Source organism: Lonchura striata, chromosome 36, assembly GCF_050655825.1.
Source record: "Lonchura striata isolate lonStrDom1 chromosome 36, ASM5065582v1, whole genome shotgun sequence".
Taxonomy (NCBI): domain Eukaryota; kingdom Metazoa; phylum Chordata; class Aves; order Passeriformes; family Estrildidae; genus Lonchura; species Lonchura striata.
Genome location: NC_140738.1, coordinates 8,188,550 through 8,212,621, shown reverse-complemented (window position 1 = coordinate 8,212,621; position 24,072 = coordinate 8,188,550). Strand labels below are relative to the sequence as shown.

The window sequence follows — 24,072 nt, the reverse complement described above, 5'->3', positions numbered from 1 at the left end:
AGGGGCCGAGCCTCGGCGCGGCCGCCAGCGCCGGGAGCGGGACGAGCCCCGCACGGCAGCGCCCCAGCACCGGCGCCACGTCCAGCATCACCAACACACACGCAAACCCGCTGGCCAAGGTGAAAAAGTCCTTGCCATGAACGTTCTGGGGACAGGAAATGGTTCAATGTCAAAAACAGATACGGTTTCATAACCCTGAATGATAACAAACAAGATGTGTTTGTTCAACAGACTGCTATAAAAAAGAATAACCGCAGGAAATAACTCCACAGTCTAGGAGATGTAGAAATTGTGGAATTTAATATAATACAAGGAAGAAAAAGCCCCCAAGCAGCAGATGTGACAGGACCTGGTGGAGTTCCAGTGCAAGGTAGCAAACATGCACCAAACTGCAAACCTGCGAAATATTACCCATGTCATGGAAGTCCTCCACACTCCTACCAGGGAAATTAAACCCAAAACCAGCAGCCAAATCCCAGCAACAGCCCAAAAGCTGAAAGAGTACAGAACACCGATAAGCCACCTTCCATCCAAGACTCCACCTCCATATCAAAACAACTTTCCTGTCTGATAAGTCCCACTTCTTCTAATACCCTTCCCCAATTCCTGTGGCCTCCCTGCCCCCCTCCCACTTTCCCTGTTTCCTTTCCCTTGTCCTATTACCCCTTTTTTATGTTCCCACAAATTCCTACCTCCTTTTCCCCCTTTCCATGGCCTCCCTCCACTAGTCCCTTTCCCCAGAGTTCCTTCATAATACCTGAAGGAGTGTAATTGGGGGGGAAGAAAGGAAAGTTTTCCTAAATTAACCATCTTTTTCTTAAAAAGTAATGATTTCTATTTGGAGTTTCCAACAGGCACACCACCACCTACATTACCTCGTACAGAGTCTGTCACAGCCAGCAGCACTGCCACAGGGGCCAGAGAACCAGTCCCTACTGAAGGCTCCTGATTCCATCTCCTGATAAACCGGACTAAGAAAACCCCACATCCCTCCTGCCAGCTCTAAGAAAATCTATTTGGACATTAGAGACTCAGAATTGTTTGCATTTTGAAAATTGTCGTATGAGCGCTTTTGATTGATTTTGTCATTTTGTGTTGAATCAGTTGATCCTCCAGAGAAGCTTTCTTAATAATATAAAAAGGGGAATTGTGGGGATCCTGGGGGGCATTTCCCTGGTTTCGGGAGACGCGGGATGCTTCCCTCAAGGGGCTGTTGGACTCTGTTTGCTCCTTGCCCTGTTCCTGTGTCTGTTCCTGCGTCCCTGGGCCACTCCCTCCCTGTTCCCTGACTGGGCCTCATCTTTGTACTGCCCAGGGACCAGGGTCACCCCCACCCCGACTCCTCAGGACAGGGAGAGCTGAGAGTTGGAGCAGGGGGATGGGCGTGCTGGGGAAAACCCTGAACATCTCACGGCATGGCTGATTCAGACATCTGTGGATACCATGCAAAGGCCTTTTCTGCTTCTTTACCGTGGACTCTCCTTGTAGCAGCTCAGGCTGCAACAACTGGGGATCATCCAGCCCGGATCCTCCCATGAGGATGGAGCTGGAGCAGCGCACGAAGCTCTGCCCCCACTCAGGACACCCGCAGGGCCTCCCTGGTGTGGAAGTGCTGCTGAGTGATGATCTCTGAATTCCACCTGAAGCTCTTCTGACATTGCAAGCACTCATAGGGCCGTTCCCCAGTGTGGATCCTGTGGTGCTTGGTGAGGTCGGAGGTCCCACTGAAGCTCTTCCCACACTCCCCACACTCGTAGGGCCTCTCCCCAGTGTGGATCCTCTGGTGTTCCATCAGGTGGGAGTTCCAGCTGAAACCCTTCCCACATTCCAAGCACTTGTGGGACTTCTCCCTGCCATGAGGCTTCTCCACCAGCTCCGAGCTCCGGCTGGATCTCCGCCCACCTTCCTGGCTCAGGGGGCTCTTTCCTCCCCACAGCTCCCTGGGCTGGGTTTGCAGCTCCTCCTCCTGCAGCATCTCCGGGGCTTTTCCTCCTCCTCCATCCAGCCACACCCAGGGAATGACAAATCCTGGTTTGGGGGAAAAACAAGAGGCGAGCACCTTGGACTGGAGGCTCCTCCTGCCCAAGTCCATCCCTAGAACTCAGCAGGACTCTTGTGTCCATGAAAATCTCCACAGTCTCAAGGTTCAGCCCAAAACAACACTCCCAGGAGTTCCCTATCTCTGATCTCTCCACTTTTGGGGTTCCAGAGGTTTCCTTTCCTTGGGATGATGGGGGTCCAATGGCTCCAGGGGTTCCCCCTTCTCAGGTGTCCTGCTTAGGGTTGATCCAGGGGCTGTTGGGGCTCCATGGGGTCCCTTTTCCCCTGATGCTCTACTCTGAGATCCCAGGTGTCCCAGGGGTTCCTCCTCTCCAGGCTCCCCCCCTTTCCAGCCAGCCGGGGGTCCCCCAGCTCCAGGATCGCCCCTCTCTGCTCTCTCCACTCCGGGGGTCCCAGGGGTTCCCCTCCTCTGCTCCCCCGGGGGTCCCCAGGACAATGTCCTCCCCCTGGTGACACTGGGCAATGGCCACGTGGACTCCCAAAGATCCCCCAAGGGGCTCAGCTTTGGGGTCCTGCAAGATCCAAACCTACACACACACACAGAAAAAAACCTCCCAGGGTTTATTTGGGCCTCCCAGACGAACATCTGGGGCTCAATTCCACAATCTGCAAGCTCCCAACACACTCCAATAAAAAACCCTCTCAGAGACTCCCCGATATATTTGGGACAAGCTCCCCCTCCCCCCTCACCTGCAGGATGAGCTGGGGGCGATGGTCCCGGGGCCAAGGGTGCTGCGGCCTCAGGGGGCACTGGAACCTCCTGTTTCTCCTCCTTTTCCTGCTCCTCATCCTCATCTTCCTCCTCCTCCTTCCTAATCCCACCTCCTGCCCAGTTCCTGCCTTCTGTATATTTCGAGTGCAGCACCTTGCTTGTTTTTAGAGCGAGAACAAAGATCCCCGCGGGAACACGGCTTGCTGGCTTCAGTCAGAAGTAGTGGTGACTAAAGGTCCTGTTTCCTCTGCTGTGCTCCCGTCCTTGTTCCTCCTCAGTGTTCAGGCTGGGCTATGGGGTGTCCCTGTTTGCTGCATTTTCAGAGCTCCTTCTGGAGCCTTTGGGCAATAGGCTGTGCCCTGGGAGGGTTCTTTGTGCTCCTTTGTGACCCAGGAGAACCTTCCGGGCGGTTTCTGCGTGAGCTGCTGCTGTGATGTCACAGGAGCACTGCCACGTCCCCGAGGTGCTCCCGTGGCTGTGGGACACGGAGGCCTCAGTGTCCCCAGTGGCTCTGGGCACTGCTCCGTGCCGGAGGATCCTCCTGCCCGAGGCATTCTCAGCACCAGCCCAGCCCTGACGGGTGTCCTTGTGTGCTTGCAGGGCTGCAGTCTGCAGACGTGTGCAGCGCAGCCAGAATGATCCAGCACGTGGCTGCTGCAGTTTGCACGCTGTACTCTGTGGCTTATTCGGGCTATTTTTTAACCCACTTGGCACGTAAGTCGAGGTTTTCCCTCGGTGCTGTGGCTTTGGGCTTGCTGTGTGCTTTCTGTTCTTCCTCTGGACCTGAGCTGACTTTGTAACCAAATGGCCATGAAGGCTCCATTGCTTTGGGAGAGCTCCTGCCAGCAGCTGCAGCTGAAAAAGGGGGTGTCTGCAGCCAGCGGGGCGTGCACAGCATTTGCAATGAGCCCTGGGGGGTTCTGTTCCCTCCAGCGGGGAGTCTGTGGCAGCAGAGCCGGGAACTCCCTGTCCAGCCAAGAACTGACCCAGCCCAGCATTTTGTGCTGTTCTCTTGCTGTGGGAAGGGACTGTGGCTCCTGGAGGGACGCTGGGAAAGCAAAATGCTCTCTCGGGGTTGCCTTGCACTGTGGCATTTCCCACCACAGGCAGTTTTTTCCTGACAGCATCTGGTTCATGTTCCCTCTCCCGTTGCAGGGCACCTCATGTGTGGATTCCGAGCAGCTCCTCCTCCGGTGAGTGGGAAAGGAATCTTTGGTGTTTGGAATTGTGCAGTAAACTGTGAGCTCGGCGTGTGGCAGCCGAGTGCCAGCCTGGGAGGCTGAAGGAAAGTTCCTGTCAGAGTCTTTGCAGCAGCAGCAGCAAAGGGATCCCCAGCAGATTTCTCCTTTTCTGCTGCTGAGCTTTTGAAGGGCTGCAGGTCTGGTTTTGCAGGCAAAGGATTGCTTACTAGCTTTAGCCACAGTGGAATATCGTTTTCCCAACAATAAGTGGCAATGTCGACTTTAGCCCATTGTTAGTTTGAAGGACTCCAAACCCAATTTCTGCTTTGTGCAGCTGGATGTGCAGCTGAAGGTAAATAAGGTGATCACTGAGATAGAACTTCCCGTCCCTCACGCTGCCATCTCTCCACAGGGCACAAAAGCAGCACCAGCCCCTCCTCTGGCTCCCTCTGCTCCCAAAGAGGAGGCCAAAGAGGAGGAAGACAGCGGTGAGCTCCCCGCTGTTCTGGGGGACGCTGGTGAACTTCCCTCGGTGCCGGGAGATGACAGTGAACTTCCCGCTGCTCTGGGAGACGAGGGCGAACATCCCGCGCTGTGGGAATACAGCGGCGAGGCTCCCGCGGCGTGGGACAAGGACAGTGGACATCTCCCAGCGTGGGACGAGGGCAGTGGATGTCCCCTGGTGCAGGACAAGGATGGCCAAGCCCCCATGGTGTGGGATGAGGACAGAGGACATCTCCCGCTGTGGGATGAGGACAGAGGACATCCTGTGCCTTGGGAAGAGGAGGGTGAACTTCTCCCAGCATGGGAAGAGGACAGTGAACATCCCCTGGCTTGGAAAGATGATGGCGAACCTGCAGCATTTTGGGAAGAGGACCCAGAACCTCCCTGTGCTTGGGAAGAGGACACTGATCCTCCCTGTGCTTGGGAAGAGGACACGGAACCTCCCTCCGCTGTGGGATCCTGGGCTGAAGGTTCTGACAGCAGCACAGCCCTGCAGCCAGAGGGGAGAGGGGAGTGGTGCCTGGTGCAGCTGAGTACGTCTGCTCTGTTCCTGTGTTCAGAGCAGGGGCTGTGTGTGTGTCTCGGCATCAGCTGCAGCCAGCGTTGCTCTGAAGCTGAATGTCACAGGGGCATTTATTGTCCTTCCCCAGCTGAGACCAAGGGGCTCACGGCCCCAGGGAGTGGGGCTGCATTCTGGCTCTGCTCTGGCGGGGTCTCGCTCTGGGAGGGAGCCTCTTCCACATGGTTTCTTTCAGGGAACATCGTGAGCGTGGAGGAGCCTGCCGAGAAATACCTGGAAGTGGAGCAGATTGGCCAAGGGTAAGTGCACAGCAGCTACTTCTGCACAAGCAGCCCAGGGGCTGTGCTGGTGCAGGATCAAGGGAGAAGTCAGGAGAGCTCCAAACACCTTCAGACACTGGGGTGCCATCCTGCTGTCTCTCAGTCCTGATCAGAACTGAGAACTGTGGTCAGAAGGAGCCGTCACAGGCCCCTGAGGCCGGCAGTGTCCTGCCTGCAGCAAGGAGCAGGACCTGGGAGATCTTCTGTGTCTGGAACTGGATTGCTTAAAAGAGCCACTCACCATCTGGAGACTGTCAGACAACAGCTCTCAAGGAGATTTCTTTCAAATATTTTGCTTCATAAAATATCTTCCGGTCAGAATTAACAACCTAAAGGTTTAGAAACAGGAACCGGAGATGAACTAATAAGTGCTCTATTCTAGCACAGCTCGTAGAGCCCATACATTCAGCAACAGACACAGAGCTGATGCACTCTGGGGGAAAATGCATCACCTGCCTGATGGCAGGGCCCTTGTGGATCCTGCAGGTCTTAGGCAGGAAATGGAAAAGGATGAAATGCATTCTTTTCCAGTTCTTTAGACACCCATTGCTCACTTCAGGTTTTGAACTAAAGCAATTCAGCGTGGACATTTGGGATTTGCTCCAGCCCAATTCCTTCGTGTTGGGTCTCAGTTTTCCCTTGCACACCTGGCATGGCAGAGGGCTGGTGGCTGCTGTGCTGTTGTTGCAAGGGTCGATGCACCGAGGTGTTTGTGAGCGCTGCAGGCAGCAGAGATCTCCTGTCTGGGCTGGCTTTCACTCCCAGGGCCTCAAGCACTGCTTCTTTCTTCTCTGCTGTTTTGTCTCCAGGGCTTTCGGAACTGTTTCCAAAGGACTCGACAGGGCCACTGGAGGAGAGGTCAGTGCCAACACGCCCAGCACGTCTGGCAGCTCTGCAGGGCTCTCCCCTCTGCTGGGAGCTGTGGCTGCAGCTCTGGGGGCCAGCAGAGCTTTCCTGCACAGGCTGCTCCTCTGAAGGCAGAGCAGTGTCAGCCTGCAGAGCACAGCTGGGACACACTTGGTCCTTCTGGAGTGCCCAAAGGGATGCAAGGAGGGCAGCAGTGTCTGTCAGAGCAGGACATGCTGGCTTGCTCTTCATATCTAAAAGTGTGAATGGATCAGTGTTGGAGACTGAGGCCCAATTTATCTTCACCCCAGCCGCAGACAGGAACACTATTTAGCAGTTTTTCCATCCTGCCTTTCATCTTCAAAGGGTACCTCAAGGCCTAATTAGGGTGAGATCCTGCTTGGGCTCAATTTGGGACTTTAGTTCCACTTCAGCTGTCCACAGAGAGAGAGGGACAGAAATGAGAAGATGGATGTCCAGAGCAAAACTCTCTCCTAAACCCTGCAGTTGTGTTTGGGTCTGGGGTCAGTGACAGCCTGTGACAGGGATCACCTGAGCAATGGATGTGTGTGTTTGCTTTGTTGTGCAATCCCAAACAGAGCAGCTGCATCTGAAATCATGACCAAATCCCATGCAATTGCTAAAGGGTTCCCGGCTGTTTTGCTCTGTTTTCACAGAACCAGAATTACCTCCTGCTTGCAAAATGTATTTGAATAATAATGAGAGTGTTGAGGCCATTTGAGAAGACTGTAGGTGCAGAGAATGTGGTTAGAGCTGGGAGGCTGACAGCTGAGGGGCCATTTCTGCAGAGCTTGCAAGGCCAAATGTCTCTGGCCATGTGTCCTGTAAGCAGCCCCAGCGAGCAGAGCAATGGGCTGTGGGAGTGGCCCTTGCTGAGCTCTGGTGCCCATCCCAGGGCAGTTTGGCACAGCCCGGCTCTGTCGCTCCAAAAAGCCTCACCCCGTGTTGGCTGTGGCCTCCTGCCACAGACTCCTCCAGTTAAAGGTCTGCAATGTCCCCTCAGGTGGCCATAAAGAAAATGAGTCTCAGAGGGCAGAACGGGGAACGCGCTGTGAATGAGCTCCTGCTCCTGAAGGACAAGAAGAACCCCAACATTGTCAACTCTTTGGACAGGTGAGTGCTCCAGGCCTCATCCCGTGCACAGGCCCTGCCTTAACCTTTCCTGGCACCCGTAGTCTGTAGCCTGTTTTGAAAATGCCTGACCCAGCCGTATCTTCCCAAAACAACAGCCTGGCAGTTTGCTCCCTCCATGTGCTTCGGTTGTTTTGGTTTGGTTTTTCCTTCAAGCTGACCCCGTTTTCTGTGTCTTACAACAAGTGCTGATAAACCACAGCAGAAATTATTTCCATTGGCTTCTTCTTCCCAGCCCTTTTCCATTGCTGCAGATGCCAGAAAGACCAGGGCCTTGTTTCCAGAAATGCCTCATTTGCCCATTTTGCACTGGCCTTGCCTGTTTCTGAAGGGACTTTCTGAAAGGTTTTCTGATTGCTTTTGTCCCAAGTGCTGCACGGCCTCCTCCCCTGGATAACGCTGGGAGTTGTGTTGCCTTGTTCTGCAGGGAATGGTGGAACTGATGAGCTCAGAAGCTGAACCAGCTGGGGGCCAGTGTTGTGGTTCCACACTGATCTGGGCTGTTGCTAAACTGCATTTTTCACCTGCTTGCCATCTAAGGCCTCTCCTTTCTCACAGGGGTCTCCTCCTTTAGACTGTGCAGATTGCAAGGGCTCTGCAGCCTGGCAGGAATGTCTCTCCATCGGATTCTGTCCTCATGGACAAGTGACCTGGAAACAAAACTCCACTCCAGGCTTTTCCATGGGGGAATTGAGCACTGCAGATTCGTCTCCATGCCACTGCTTTCCTCTTCCAGCTTCCTTGTTGGCGGAGATCTCTGGCTGGTGATGGAATACATGGATGGAGGAACTTTGCAGGACGTTGTCAGACAGACACGCATGGCTGAAGGAGAGATGGCAGCTGTCAGTCGGGAGGTGAGGGATCCTGCCTGTGGCTGCCACGGCTTGGACACGATGGTCCTTCCACACAGGCGTGAGAACAGGAGTGGCTCCATGCTCAGGGCTCTGTTTCTCTGTTGTTTTTATGAGCTGGAGAAGAAAGAGCCTCTGCAGTGAACAGCCTGCCAGCATCGCTGCACTTCTGCTCTGTTCTTGCTCTCTTTCCTGCTGTTGTGGCACTCTCTGTCTGTTCTGGATTTGATGTGCTGTTCTCAGCTTTGCCTTGAACCGTTTGCCTGGAGCCTGTCTGCTCTGCACTCCCGGCCTGTCACAGCAAAGCTGCTGCTGGCAGAATTCGGACCTGTCCTTTCTTGTGTGATAGATTCCGGCCACTGGTTTTTGTCCTGGTGTTTCTTGTTCTCTCTCAGTGCCTGCAGGGCCTGGATTTCCTGCATGCGAACCGGGTGATCCACAGAGATCTGAAGAGCTCCAACATCCTCCTGGGCATGGCCGGCTCTGTCAAGCTGGGTGGGTGTTCCTGGCCAGGCACGGCGCTCCCGGGTGCGGCTGTGGGGCTGCTTCCCAGTGCCGGCCAGAGCCCCACAAGGGCTGCTGGGGGCACTGCCCAGCCCCTGCTGCCAGCTGAGAGCGGCTGCCCCTGCAGAGAGCTCCGGAGAGCAGCAGGGTGCCAGGGGTGGCTTTGCTCTGGGTATGGCCCAGCCAGAGGGGCAGGAGTTGGAATCTAAAGCTTCAAGGGAATCAGTAAAAGCCACTGCACGAAAGCTGAGGGTTTCTTTAAGGGTCCAGTTCCACCTTCCCTTGGCTACAGCCCTGAGCACTTTTCCAGCTCACTTCACTACTGCATTCTCAGACTGAGAGTGGGGAGTCTTGGTGCTTGGTTTCCTCATTCCAGCTGCCCTTGACAGTGTTTGTTTCTGTCCTCAGCTGATTTTGGCCTCTGTGCTCAGCTCAGCTCTGAGCAGGACCGGCGCAGCTCCATGGTGGGCACTGCTCACTGGATGGCCCCAGAAGTTGTGACCAGTTCTCCTTATGGCCCCAAGGTGGACATCTGGTCCTTTGGCATTGTCACCATCGAGATGGTGGAGGGAGAACCTCCTTACTTCAAGGAAACGAGGGCCATGGTAAGAGGCAAATTCTCCAGGGGCTGCAGAGCCCTGTGAGCACAGGGTGACCCTGCACTGGGAGCAGCAGCTGGAGGTTTCTGCACCTGGGGAAGGGAATTCCCAGAGCACTCGGGCCTCAACACAGACAAATATTCTGCAGTCTCCAGCAACAATTTGCTTTGGGATTTACGCTGTTGCAGCTCTTCTGTCTGTAAGGATGACCTGAAAATGGGAATCAAGTGCATCAGCTCTTTCCAATGGCTGTGGCAGCACTAGGGTTTGGGTTTTTTGGTTGGCACAGGACAATGAGCTGTGAGCAGCATCTCTGCCAGGGAGGAAAGTGCCCCTGGAGCTGGGGCTGAGAACCCGGGGTCGCTGTGAGCACCTGTGGGTGGGAAGGAAGCTGGCAGAGCGCTGAGTTTGCTTTTCCTGCAGGCTCGCGCTCTGATCCGGCACAACGGGACCCCGCAGCTGCAGGAGCCCCGGCGCCTGTCGGCTCTGCTGCGGGACTTCCTCGAGTGCAGCCTGGAGCCGGACGAGGAGCAGCGCTGGTCTGCCCAGGAGCTGCTGCAGGTGAATGCCGAGCAGCTGAGGGGAAGCAGCAGCACCAGGGAGGGGTTTTCTGCTGGGGCCCCTCCGATAGTCTCCAGCCTCGCTGCATTCCACACGCAAAGCAAGCAGAATCCTCGCCGGGTTTGGCTTGGCAGGGTCCTTTCGAGGGCATCTGCCCCTGGTGCCCCACAAGGAGCAGGGCCATCTTCAGGCAGGTCCGGTGCTCAGAGTCCTGCCTGGCCTCAGCTTGGATGTTCCCAGGGAGGAGGCACCTCCCACATCTCTGGGCACCTTCTGTCAGTGTTTCCCCACTCCTGGCAAAAAGATTCTGCCTTAGATCTAACCTGAGCCTGCTTCCCTCTCCTGAGTTTCAGACCATTTCCCTTTGTCCTGTTGCAACAGAGCCTGTGAGAAAGTAACAGTTCATTTCTTTCTTTTTTATCCTTTGGGCAGCACCCATTTTTATCATCAGCCAAGCCTCTCTCCAGCCTGACCCCTCTGATCACCGCAGCAAAGCAACTGAGGGAGCAGCGGAGGAGATGAAGCACTGGAGGACAGCTTTTAGTTACAGTAGTTAGTGAGGACAATTAGTTAGTGATGGTAGTTAGCAGTGCTAGTTGGTTATGGTAGTTAGGACAGCCTGTTTGTTACGGCTCTTATGACAGCCTGTTTGGTATGGCAGTTTTTTGAATAAAAACTCTCTTAAGCCTCAACTCCCTTGAGGTGTCCCTTCCTCCTCCCTCCGTGACTCGGCTGCCCGGAGCAATGTGAGGGGAGAGCGGGCCCAGCCTGGCCCAGAGCTGAGCCCCAGTAGAGCCCTGGCAGAGCCCAGAGCAGCCTCGGATCTGCAGAGTCAGCCTGGGAGGAGGCGCTTGGAGCCTTCTGGGCTGCACCCGACTCTTGGTTACAAACTGCGTGTGCTGGAAAATGCCACCGGCTCTGCCAGAGGGCAGAAGGGGCCCGGGGAAGGCCCCAGTGCTCCCTGCAAGGGAAACACCTGCCCTGGGTTTGTTATACTGAACTATGTAGTTGGTGGCTTTTGCTCTTATGTCTTGACTTCTGCAACTTATTCTTAGTCACAACGATTTTGATACAGTACAGTTTGCAATCACTTTTAACTGCTTTTGCTGTAATATAATTTGTCAGCTTTTTGTGGCCAATGCCCTGGCCCCTGTGTAGCTCATATCCTCAGAACATCATTCTTGGATGATAGTTTAGTTTGTGCACAGTGTGAAAAACATACATACTAGTTTTGGCTTTTGCAAAATATTGAAGTGGATGCCATGGGTTGTGCATTAGAATGTTAACTTTTACAGAAGTAGCTGTAGTTGTGAAATAATAACTAATGCTTTTATTTTTGTAACTGACAGTAATAACTCAGAGGTATTTGTGAAACAGCCAATGTTGATTTAAAGTACTTGTGGAAGTAGCTAAAACCGTCTGCATGGCCAGATAACATTTAAGGAACGGGTGTGCTGAGGACCCTGCCGTTGACCCTTTGACTGGAAGGAACTGTCTCCTGCTGATGTGGAAACCCAGGTGTCCCAGGGTGAGGTTCTGGTGTTTGTATCCCCAATCGTGGGTTCTGTTCATGTTTGATATTCTGTTCTGTGCTCTCAGAACTGACTCTGAAAGTGAAGGTTTGTTTTGTCTTGTTATCAGCTGGCTCACCTCCCCCCATGGTCTGTTCTCCACAAGAGGCTTGTGCGGGCTGGCTTGGCTTGCTTTTGCTGGCTTTGTTTGCTTGCTCTTGCTTCCGCTCTTGCCTTTGCTTTTTCCTGTTAGTTTAACTAGGCATTCCAATTTTTTCCCTGGACTGTTTCTTTCCCTTTCCTTCTTCTGAATACCATCCAACCTGCTCTGGACTGGGACCTGGGAACCCCGAGGAGCACCGGGAGCCTGCGCTCTGTGATCTGCAGCAGCCATCCCCGGTGCCCAGAGCAATCCCCAGCGCCCAGACCCGGGCGACCACCCCCAGGAGAGACTTTCTGGATTTGTCATCTCTTCAGAGTGGTGAAAGAGTTTTGTTGTCATCTGGTGTTGTTCATTTTTTTAGTGCTGGGGAGTGTTTTGTTTGTTAAATAAACAGGTTCTTTTCCACTTCTCTCAGAGAAAGTTCTTCCCAAAACAGCTGGGTGGGGAGGAGCCGTGGGGGTTTGTTTTTTGGGGGCTCCTTCCAGAGGAGGATTTGGGGGATTTGCATTCCAAGAGCACTCAGGGTTGCGGATTGAGGTTATGCCCAAGGGGATCTGGGGTTGGACAACACAGCAGGACTGAAGGTTAAAAATGTCCAAGGGGATCTGGGGTTGGAAAACAGTAACACCTAAAATTCTGCTGGGTTGAGAGACATCCAGGATTAAACCTGCTGGGTTGATGGATTAACATTCCATGAGCACTCAGGGTGTAGATATGTAATGTAGACTGTTTGAAAGTAAAAGGTACCTTGTTGTATGTGAAAGTGAGTGAAAAATAAAAGTGAGTAAATGTAGATGAATGGAAGTATATATAATGTAGATCGTTTATTTTGAGCTTTACTTTATCTCCTTGGAGGCAGGTGGATTATGTTGAATGGTATTGTGAGAGAAAGGACTTTCTGAGTAGTTGAAAGAAGGTGGTATTCAGGTTGTTAGAGAAAGTGGGAAACAGAGGCAGAGGACTTGTGAAGAAACGTGAGGAATGGACTATCACATCTAAAATGGGCAACACCAAAACACACCAAAGGAGTGTTGAAAAGGACTTGCATAGAAAAATCAGCAAAAAGGAGTGACAAGGGAAACAGAGGGCAAGCCTGGATTGAGCACTGTACTCACCAGCGAGAAGATCACACGTACCTGCTGTGGGCAGCAGCCCCACAGGCAGGGGAGGTGGGGGTATAAGCCATGCCAGACCTCTGTCATTCCTGTTTCTGTCTCTCATTTGTTGTCTTTTCCCTTCTGAGATAGCAGCAAGATCGTGTCACAAATGCTACAGAAAGTATCACATGGAAAGAAACCAAAGTTCCTTTTTGGTACACACACCCATGTCAACAGCCACAGACCCACCCAAACTGAGTACCTGCAGGCAAAATGGGGAAAATCTGCAGTGTACCAGAATAGGCTGGCTTTAGACTATTTATTGGCTAATGAGGGTGGTGTTTGTGGAAAGTTTAATATATCAGACTGTTGAAAATAGATGACAACGGGGAGGTCATCCTAGAAAAAAACAACCCAGACACCAATCCAAAAATGGGAAAACAATGTTAAAAACTAACTGGTGGGGTAATGTATTGAGACTGGGATGGTGGAAGAAATGGGGATTCTTCCTTTTATGTGTTACAACTGTTATAAATGAAAATTTGTCCAGCCAAATTAATATGAAAAAATAAAATATTTATTTTGCAATCAAATTCTATCTAGGCCATGAGATAAGTAAAAAATAATTTGTTCACTGTAGTATGCTTGCTTACCTTGGTTTGCATAAGAATATACTGTGGTATGTTAACCTAATTTGTTTTGCATAAGATAGTGGCTAAGAATGTACTGGTGTGTCTTTGAAATGCTTATTTGCTTACAAGGTGATAAGGAGGTTGAGATTACAGTCCTGGGTGTGTGTGTATCTGGTCTGCTTGCTGTATCTCAAAAGAAGAGACTTAGAAGCTATCACAACGACCAGACTCAAACTACATTTGGAGAGTCACATCTGCAAGGAGAAGGGGGGGGATAAAAGGAAGGTTGGGACAGAACATTTTTGCGCGCCGTTGGTGGAGCAGGAGACTCCCCGGCCGCCCAGCGCTGAATTTTGCCTGCCTTACTCGCTTGCTAATTTTAAATAAAATTGCTTTATTGAATTAAGACACTTCAAATTGTCGTGTCACAATTTATAACAATTTGGTGCCGTGACTCCGATGGAGAAGTAGATCAGTCGCTACGGGACGATCGGGAGGCGCCCCGCCCTTATGGCAGCCCGGCTGCCCCAGGCTTTCTGATCACTCTCCACCGACGAACCTAAATTGAGTAACGGGCAAAGGAGAACAGGTTACCCCTGTAAACTTTGTGCACGAAGAACCAGCGAAGACGCAGGACGCGTGAGTATAGGCCGGTTTCCCGCTTGGTTTGGGGTGGTTTTCCCGGAGTGCTGTGTGTGAGAGGTCTCGTGGAGACCAAGTGAGTGCGGACTCTGTATTAGTGCGTTTTCCATTCCCCGCGAGGGGCTGGGCCACGAACCAGGGGAGCACGTGTGTGAGAAATTGAGTGCACTCCGGAAGATGGGACAGAGGAAAAGCAAGCCCTCTGGTCCCATGGGAGAGGGGACCCATGCTAAGCTTCCCCAGATTCCCAAGCCCCTTGGGTTTGATGATAATTAATTGAGATGCTTTCCCATCTAGAAAAGGGAAAGACAAAGTTAAAATGATACATTATTGTATGGAAGTGTGCGGGAAGGGCCTAACCCTAATTCCCATGCAAGGAATGTAGAACAAAGGGAGAATCGGGAGCAGAGTTATATTTCTAGGGAAGGAAAAGGAAGAGGTCGTGAAATTGTCTGCTTCTACTGTGGAAAGAAGGGACATATGAAGAGGGGATGCAGACAACGGATAGTGGATGAGAAGGCCTTTAAGGAAGATTAGGGGTGTGAGGCCCCAGGCCAGCAGAGAAGCAGCAAGGTCCCTTCACTGCCAGCCCCAGAGGTGGCAGTGGGGTTGGAAATGTCAACCTGATGGAGCTTATGGTGTAAACCACCCTTGTTTGGACAGCTGCACTCTTGCATTACTCTCCAGTGCCAAAATTTCTGCTTCCACCCACACTGCAGTGTAGCTGCTCAGCCTTTTCAAGATTTTGGGACATGCTGTGGAGCCTGTATGGGGTGAGATGCTGGCAGTGCTTTTACTTGCTTTTTATAATGGACCACATTATCTTGCCCTCCTTAAGAAGCCTTTTGCTTCTGCAGCTTCAATTCTTAAATGCAAAAGTATTAATGTATTGTTATTGTCATTTAATTGTACAGTTGTCACATAACTTACTGTTCAAACATGGTCCTACCTCCACCCTTTCAGGACACTTCCCACACTGCTGCTGCTACTGTCTGGGGGAACAGAAATTGAGGTTGGGAAGCCGCTTTTTGAAGTTCTTAGATTAGTCAATTCATTCTGAGCTCTGCTTAACTTGTTTTCTTAGGTACACAGTGAAGTAAGTATTGAGGTAAGTCTCCCTAGCAGGGAGCATGGTCCAGGGAAGTGTACTATAGAAAGAGCTCCCTTTCAATAACCAGTACTTTGATATCATCACTGGAAATCACTGTCTGCTAATGACAGATGATGGGGTTTTGTGCCTAGAGACATTGTAAACAACTGTTAGTTACAGCACAAATAACTTCTTCTAAGCAGTTCTTCCTTATTACTTTCAAAATACTGAAATTGCTATCAGCCAGAGCATTATGTCTATTTTAAGTAGGTCTGAGATTCAGGGAAACAATGTGTGCAAGAATAGTTTTCACAAGTAATTGCAGACATTGTCAGAACTGCATGTGTTGAAGCCTTGGTGCCTGCACTGGTAAAATCAGCCGGAGTGCAAAACATGACCTGAGTAATTCAGCTCATTTGCTTCTGAAAGGCAAAAAGCCCTTTCCTTTCAATGCATTTTGGATGTAAACACAGTTAATGAGCTTGTAACAATTTCTTAGTAAGGCTGTTCATTCGTTTGATACTTATTTTCTGCATTTAAGAGAAGACACTAAAAAAAAAAAGTGTTCTTAATCAGAAACTGGTTGATCCTTTGTATGATCTTCAAATGCAGTCTCTGCTTTCCTGCTGTATGCTGTGAAACCTCATGCATTTAAAAATGACAGCAGCCACATCAATGATGTTGTGGACTCCATCCTCTCCCCCTAAGCTGGAATAATGCCAGGACAATCTAAACTCGGAAGAGTGAATTCCTGCCTCAGCTTATACAAATTCAGCTTGGTGTGCAGTCATTTTATGAAATGTCTACTACAAAAACTATTCTTCCCCCTTGCATTTCTGTGGAAGTAATTTGAAATCATTGTGTACACACTATTATTTAAGCTATGATATTTTAAAATAGGTGGGTTATTTGCGTATGTAAAGAAACATCATAAGGAGCCCTTGGTAAAGCTTAAAGTGGGACCCCAACAACAAGAGATGGAATTTTTAGTGGATACCAGGGCTGAAAGATCCACAGTGCAAGCCTTGCCGCTTGGATGTAAAAAGTCATCTGACACTGTACATGTAATTGGGGCAAAAGGAGAGCCCTTTGAGGTATCTGTTATCAAGGATGTGATGGTAGAAACTGATTCCAAATGTGGTATAGGTTCTTTACTACTGGTACCTGAAGCAGATTACAATTTATTAGGGAGAGATCTGATAATAGAATTGGGTATTAATTTAGAAGTTGTAAATAAAGAATTACAGATAAAGCTCTGCCCTTTAAGGGTGGAGGATGAAAAGAAAATTAATCCTGAGGTGTGGTATACCCCAGAAACGGTGGGGAAATTGCAGATTAAGCCTTTCTCAGTGGAAATAAGTAATCCTGGCAAACCCGTAAGAATAAAACAATACCCTATCCCTAGGGAGGAAAAATTAAGACTAAAACCTGAAATAGATAGGTTATTGGAAAAAGGGCTTTTTAGAGCCCTGTATGTCTCCCTTCAATACTCCCATCCTGCCTGTAAAGAAGTCAGATGGGTCCTACAGATTGGTGCACGATTTAAGAGAAATAAATAAGAGGACTTTGGCCCGGTTTCCAGTAGTTGCAAATCCATAAAAAGATTTAAAGGTAATTGAATCCGGACCACTAAGTAACTCCTGGTCTGCACAAGCTTGTGAATTATATGCAGTACTCAGGGCTTTAAGGTTATTAAAAGGAAAAATTGGAACAATATACACAGACTCTAAATATGCATATGGGATAGTGCACACATTTGGAAAATTTGGGAAGAAAGGGGACTTATAAACTCACAGGGAAAAGATCTAATTCATCAAGAGCTAATTGTCCAAGTTTTAAATGCCTTAAGGGGCCCGGCTCAAATTGCTGTGGTCCACTTAAGGGGACACCAGAAAGGATTGGACTTTAGAAACAGGGGAAATAATTTAGCTGACCAAGAAGCCAAGAAAGCAGCCCTACGAACTCGGGGGGACATGGGGCAGAGCGACACTGTATCTGTGGACTCCCCCAAAGAAAAATGGCAAATATATAGTTTTACCACTCAAGAAAAGGAAAAATTACAAAAGATGGGAATTGAGGAGGGGTCTGAAGGGCAATGGAAGCTCCCAGATGGGAGAACTGTTTTACCTAAAAGCAAGGCCTCAGAAATTTTGCAAAGATTGCATGACCAGACTCATTGGGGAACTCAGGCATTAGTAGATCAATTTGCCACTAAATATATGAGTATTGGAATCTATGATTTGGCTAAAAGAGTAGTGGGAGATTGTCTGATCTGTCAAAAAGTAAACAGAAAACATCTTAGGGAAAGGCCCATGGGAGGAAGGGAATTAGCTCACAGGCCTTTTGCCAAAATAAAAATAGACTTCACTGAATTGCCTAAAGTGGGTAGATATAAATATTTGTTAGTAATAGTAGATCATCTCACCCATTTTGTAGAAGCTTACCCCACTACTCGGACTACTGCTCAGACAGTGGTCAGAATATTATTAGAAGAAATAATCCCTAGATATGGGATAGTAAAAACAATAGATTCTGACAGGGGACCCCACATGCCATATGATTTGGAGGAACCCCGAGACCACCCCAGTTGAAGGACTATAAAATAACCTCATATATTATTGCCTTAATGAAACACCGCAATGAACTTTGGGAAAAAGGAATAATTACGCAAAGACCCCCTTTAGATTTAAAAATACATAAAATGCACCCAGGAGACTATGTGTTAATAAAATCCTGGAAAGAATCTACACTAACTCCACAATGGGAAGGTCCTTATCTTGTGTTACTCACTACAGAAACTGCAATTCGGACTGCAGAAAGAGGATGGACACATGCCAGTCGAGTAAAAGGACCAGTTAGCAACACTGTGTGGCAAGTAACCAGTCCTCCCGGGAACCTGAAATTGAAGTTACAGAGAAACTAATGGACTCTTATCAGATTGAATACACATCAGATTTATATTACTTAGATAGTGGACTAAGTAGTAATTCAAGTGTTAAAGTGTAAAAATCAAAATTGTAATTGCTATCCTTTTGTATGCTATATCTGTAAGGTGTGTGGGGAACGGTGGTGGTCACATTGCAACAGAGGGTATCCTCCACGAGGAACTTGCAATTCCTGTTGGAATGTACAAAGAGAGATTACAGCTTGGGTACTGACCTGTAAAGTGACTAGAGGGGAAATCCAATTGGAATCTAAAGAGTGGTGGGAAATTTTCTCAAAGGGCATTCACCCAGACTATTACTGCTACCATACAAACGAGCCGAGCCCATTTGTGGCAGAGATCATAGAAGGCCTTTGTAAGAAAGACCTAAAAGGGGTCAGTTGTACCGCACCAGAGGTAAAAGATCAGAATTGGCGTTCTTATTGCATGCGGCAAGGCACTAGAGGGCATAAATCCCCTCCTGAAGAATACTCTTGCTGCCGAGAAGATGGTACACCCTGTGGCTTGAAGCACCCGAGTCGACGGGCGAGGCAGAGGAGTAAACAGCTGTGGAGGAAGGAGCCCTCAGGATGGAATACGCAAGCAATATTTGCAGAACTACCCCGGGACTGGGAGTAACAAAGGCAGAAATAGTTTTTGGGCTCAAGGGTATTTTGGTGACAACCAGCTTATAGAGGGAAAGAAGTCACAAGGGTATAATTGTTGCAGTGTGAGAAACCAGACCCCACATGCCATTTGCTTACTGCTTGTGATTTTCCTTTGTATATCTTGTAATACTGCGGAAATAACAACTCATGAACCTTTCAAGTGGACTTTAGGAAGATGGGAGGATTCACGAGTTATAAGGAGCAATACTACAGCTGGAGCTCCCACTTTCCAGTTACCTGTGGCATCCTTAGGTACTCGTTGGGGTTCCCATTGGGTTTCATCGTTTTATATGTGTCCTGCTTCGAATCCTGGTAAAGGGTATTGCAATAGTCCTGGACAATATTACTGTGCATATTGGGGTTGTGAAACAATAGCTGGTACATGGGACCCCCCCACTCCTGATCCATACATTAAGGTGGTCTGGAAGCCAGATGGTTGTATTCCTCCCGGCTACTGGACAGGTCATAAACCCCCAGAAAATATTTGCAGGAATATACAAATTACTGCATTAAGGCCAGAGGATAGTATATGGTTAATTGGAAAAACTTGGGGCGTTCGTTTATATTCGGCTGATTTTGGCAATTTTGGTAGCTTAATATTTATAAAGAAGGAAATTGTGCCCCCTGATCCTGAACCTGTAGGGCCAAACCCAGTGTTATTAGAAAAGGAGGTTGTTTTAGCCAACCAAACAAAAGAAAGGGATCAGACCCAGAATAAAATTCAGAATGAAAACACTTCAGGAGACAAACAGGAAAAAACCTAGGAGGGTAATATACTCTGGAAGGTCATGAAAGCGAGTTATGGTGTCCTAAATAGAACCAACCCAAAACTGACGGAAGACTGTTGGCTGTGCTATAATTTAAGACCCCCATTTTATGAAGCCATAGGGGTCACTGCAAAGCCCAGAAGAGTGAATGGAACTAATCCGAATCAGTGTTTGTGGAAAAAGGGTAAAGAGACAACACCGGGGCTTACCTTGGCTCAGGTAACAGGGAAAGGGAGATGCATAGGAAAAATCCCAACACAAAGAGAATACCTTTGTGGAGTAATAGAAACAGGTGGAAAGAAACCGGCTGACTGGCTATTGCCAGCAGCTAACACTAAGTGGGTATGTAACACTCTGGGTCTCACACCGTGCATCTCACTGAAACTGTTTAATCCAAGCCAAGACTACTGCATCCAGGTAACGATTATGCCCAGAATTACCTACCGTACAAGTGACTACATATATGAACAACAAACTGTGCCAGAACACCATCTAATGAAAAGGGAACCCCTCACTGCCTTAACTATTGCAACTCTCCTTACCATCGGGGGAATAGGAGCTGGAACTGGGGTGGCATCCCTAGTAAATCAACAAAAGGAATTTAAAGCATTAAGAATTTCAGTAGATGAAGATCTGAGTAAAATTGAGCAGGCCATCGATGGATTGGTAAAATCATTAAGGTCCCTATCTGAGGTGGTGTTGCAGAACAGAAGGGGTTTAGACTTGCTATTATTACAACAAGGGGGATTGTGTGTAGCCCTGAAGGAGGAACGGTGTGCATATGCTGATCATACTGGAGTTGTTACAGACACCATGGCAGAATTAAGGAGAAGATTAGAGCAGAGAAAGAAGGAAAGAGAGGCACAGCAAAGTTGGTATGAATCATGGTTCAATCAATCTCCTTGGTTAACTACCTTGTTATCCACCCTTGCAGGACCTCTGATACTGATAATATTGGGACTGACCTTTGGGCCATGCATCTTCAATAAGGCAATAAAAATAGTGAAGGGACGCTTAGAGGCAGCACATTTAATGCTCATTAGGGCAAAATATGAACCCATACACGATGTAGATGAGACCCTAATACTAAGTCACCAAGAGTTACAAAGATTCAGTGAACAAAATAAAGATGAACAAGAAAATGGGGGAATTGAGATAAGTGGAAGATCATTTGTTCACTGTGATATGCTCGATTACCTTGGTTTGCATAAGAATGTACTGGTGTGTCTTTGAAATGCTTATTTGCTTACAAGGTGATAAGGAGGTTGAGATTAGAGTCCTGGGTGTGTGTATCTGGTCTGCTTGCTGCATCTCAAAAGAAGAGACTTAGAAGCTATCACAACAACCAGACTCAGACTACATCTGGAGAGTCACGCCTGCAAGGAGAAGGGGGGGGATAAAAGGAAGGTTGGGACAGAACATTTTTGCGCGCCGTTGGTGGAGCAGGAGACTCCCCGGCCGCCCAGCGCTGTGCTTTGCCTGCCTTACTCGCTTGCTATTTTCAATAAAATTGCTTTATTGGATTAAGACACTTCAAATTGCCGTGTCACAATTTATAACAGGAACAATCCTGAAATTCTGGGAAGAACTCCAAAATCCTTGGGAAAAAACCCAAATCCAGCCTCAATTATCCCTAAAATCCACCCTAAAACTTCCCAAAGCTTCCCCTTCTGGGACAAACTCGTGGTAACAGCAGAATCTTCAGGAAAATACCCAAATTTTGGGAACAGTCCTGAAATTCTGGGAAAAAAAGCACAAAATTCAATTGGGAACCCACCCAAAATCCCATGGGAAACACCCAAATCCAGCCCAGGAACCCCCTCAGAATTCACCCTGAATCTCCCAAACCTTCCCCTTCAACCCCACAGTGAGATTCAAATCCAGGGGAGAATCCACAGATCCTTGGGAAAACAGGAAATTTTGGGAAAAAGCCTGAAATCCGGGGAAGAAGCAGAATTCCAGCCAGAAATCCACCCCAGTCCCCTGGGAACGACTCCAGACCCCTGTTGGAACCTCCAAAATTGCTCTAAATTCCCCCAAAATCCTGCTGAAATTCCCCAAATTCCTTCTAGGACTTGCCAAAAACCCTCAAAAAAGTCCCTGATTGCTCTTGGAACTGCCCCAGATTCCTTCTGGAGCCTCCCCATATCCCTCAGAACTCTTGAAAATCCCTTGGAAAACCCAAAAATCTCTCTTGGAACTGCCCCAAATACCTGAGAATTCCCCCAGACCCCTCAGAAAGCCCCAAATCCCCTCTGGAACCTCTCTCAGATGCCCCCAAAATCCTCGGGAACAACCCCAAACCCCCCGAGCCGTCCCCAGATCCCCCCAGACTGATCCCAAATGCCCCCGGAACTAGCCCAGGTCCCCTCTGGAGCCTCCCCGAATCCCGGGGAAGCCGCAGATCCCGGGAGCCACCGGGCAGCGCCGGGAAAGCCCAAAGCCCCGCGGCAGTGCCGCATCCCGGCCGGAGCTGCCCCGGGAGCCCCGCGGGGCCGGGGCCGGGGACGGGATGCGCCGTCCCAGCGGATCCAGCGCGCCCGGCCGGGCTCGGCCAGCGCGGCCCAGGGCAGGGAGCGCTGGTGGGGCGGGAGCGGGAGCGGAGCGCGAACGGGACCAGCGCAGAGCCAAGGGGGGAGAGGCCCCGGCCCCACAGAGAGCGGGGCCGGAGCGCGGGGCCGGGCGGGGATGGCTCGGGGATTGTGCCGGGCGATTCGGGCACTCGCAGCGATCTGTGCGGGATTCTTGGGCTACTGCTGGGAGGTTTGGCTGGGATTTTGAGGGAAGTTTCTGTGGGGATTTTTTGGGTGCATTTCCTCGGGCTTTGGGTGGGATGTGAAGGGACATGGGGACACTTTTTGAGAGAGGTTTGGTGGGATTTTGGTGCGGACTTTTTGAGTAGATTTGGTGTGGATTTTGGAGCGGTTTTGGGGACATTTTGGTGGGATATTTTGGGTGATTTGGTGGGATGTTTTGTGTGGATTTTGTGTGATTGGGGCATTTTTGGGGGCATTTTTGTACAGCTTTTTCTTTGTAGATTCTGTGGGATTTTCATGGGAATTTAGTGGGACATTTAGAGGGACCTTTAGAGGGATTTTTCTATGGCATTTAGGGGGATTTTGAGGGATTTCTGTGAGCCTTGGGGTGATTTTTGGGGTGAGTTTTGTGGGCTTTTGGGTGGAATTTTTGTGGAGATTTACCTGGGATTTTGTGTGGATTTTCTGGCATTTTCAAGAATTCTATGGTGGAATTTTTATGGGATTTTAATGGTATTTTTGGTGGGAATTTTTGTGAGGATTTTGAGAGATTTTTGTTGGATTTGGGGTGCTTATTTGGGGATTTTTGTTGGATTTTGCTGATATTTTTGTGAGGGATTTTGGGGCATCTTTGTGAGTTTATTATTACTATTATTTTGGTGGGGTATTTTGTGTTTTTTCTCAGGTTTTTGGTGGGATTTCGGTGTTTTCTCTTGGGATTTTGGGCAGATTTTGTGTTGCGTATCCAGAGTGACTTTGGGCAGCTCTGGGGCAGCTTTTGGGGTTTGTCTCCCGTGTCCCCCAGCTGTGGCAAAGCCCCGAAGCACATCCTGTTCCTGCCCAGCTCCCTGAGCAGCCCCAGGAGCTGATGCTCCCCCTGCTCCTCAGCCAGGGAGATCTGGGGCAATCCCGGCATTCCGGCATTCCGGCCGGGCTTTGGGGCACTGCGGGATTTTGGGGCTTGGGGGGTGAGAGGCTGAAGGGGGCTTGGAGCTGGATTTTTTGGGAAAATATCGGGATTTTGGGGGTGAATGTCTGGGATTTTAGGGGGAATTTCTGGATCTTTGGAGGAAAATACCAGGATTGGGGGGGAGGATATTCTGGATTGTTAGGGAGGAAATTTCTGGATTTTTGGTTGTGAATGTCTGGATTTTTAGGGGAATTTTTGGGTGAGGACTTGGGAAGGGATTTCTGGATATTTTTGAGGGGGAATGTTTCTGGATTTTTGGAGGAAAGTTCTGGATTTTTTTTGGGGGGGGGAATTTCTGGATTGTTGGGAACGCTTCTGTATTTTTGGGGAATGTTTCTGGATGAGGAATGGGGTTAGTTTTGGATTTTTGTGGGGAGGAATATTTCTGGATTTTCTGTGGAACAGAAATTCCTATTTATGGGAATGTTCCAGGATTTTTGGGGGGAACATTTCTGGATTTCTTTGGAGAACATTTCTGAAATTCTGGGGGAATGATTCAGAGCATTTCTGAATTTGGGGAGAACATTCCCAGATTTTTTGGGGAGCATTCAGGGGTTTTTTGGGGAACATTCCTGGGTTTCTGGGATAAGATTCCCAGGTTTCTGGGGGAACATTCCTGGGTGTCTGGGGAAGGTTCCCGGGTGTCTGGGGAAGGTTCCCGGGTGTCTGGGGAAGGTTCCCGGGTGTTCCGGGCCCTCCTGGCCCCGTTCCCATCCCAGGTTCCCGGGGTTCCAGGAGCTGCGCTGGTGCCCGGGCGCCGCGACATCGCCTCGCTGCAGTTGGACACCGAGGTGCAGGCGGGCGCTGCCCGCGAGGCCCTGCAGGGCTCCAGCATCACCCAGAGCTACGCTATGGAGATCTCCTTCACCAAAAGTGACCCAGAACACCCCAAACCCCACCAAAATAACCCCAAACCCCCAAAAAATGGGCCTGAAATACCCCAAAATCCCTAAAAATCTGCCTCAAACCCACCCCTAAATAACCAAAATGTGCCCCCAAACACTCCAAATCCCTCCAAACCACCCTGTAATCTCAGAGGAAT

The 24,072-nt window shown here is 49.6% G+C and overlaps 2 protein-coding genes across 2 annotated transcripts in view; one reads left to right on the top strand and one right to left on the bottom strand.

Moving 5' to 3' along the window:
• LOC144248430 (uncharacterized) overlaps positions 1–24,072 on the bottom strand; it is a 402,567-nt gene that overhangs the window by 325,739 nt on the left and 52,756 nt on the right. The window contains exon 5 of the mRNA XM_085565449.1: positions 1,657–1,785. Coding sequence (XP_085421575.1) covers positions 1,657–1,785 — 129 coding nt within the window. The remainder of the gene's footprint in view (positions 1–1,656; positions 1,786–24,072) is intronic.
• On the top strand, positions 3,409–11,894 carry LOC144248773 (serine/threonine-protein kinase PAK 3-like). The gene is made up of 11 exons (XM_085565410.1): positions 3,409–3,487; positions 3,929–3,966; positions 4,418–4,742; positions 5,214–5,277; positions 6,108–6,156; positions 7,169–7,278; positions 8,033–8,150; positions 8,543–8,642; positions 9,060–9,256; positions 9,674–9,811; positions 10,244–11,894. Exons 1-11 carry the CDS (start codon positions 3,409–3,411, stop codon positions 10,331–10,333), a joined length of 1,308 nt encoding a protein of 435 aa, XP_085421536.1. The 3' UTR covers positions 10,334–11,894.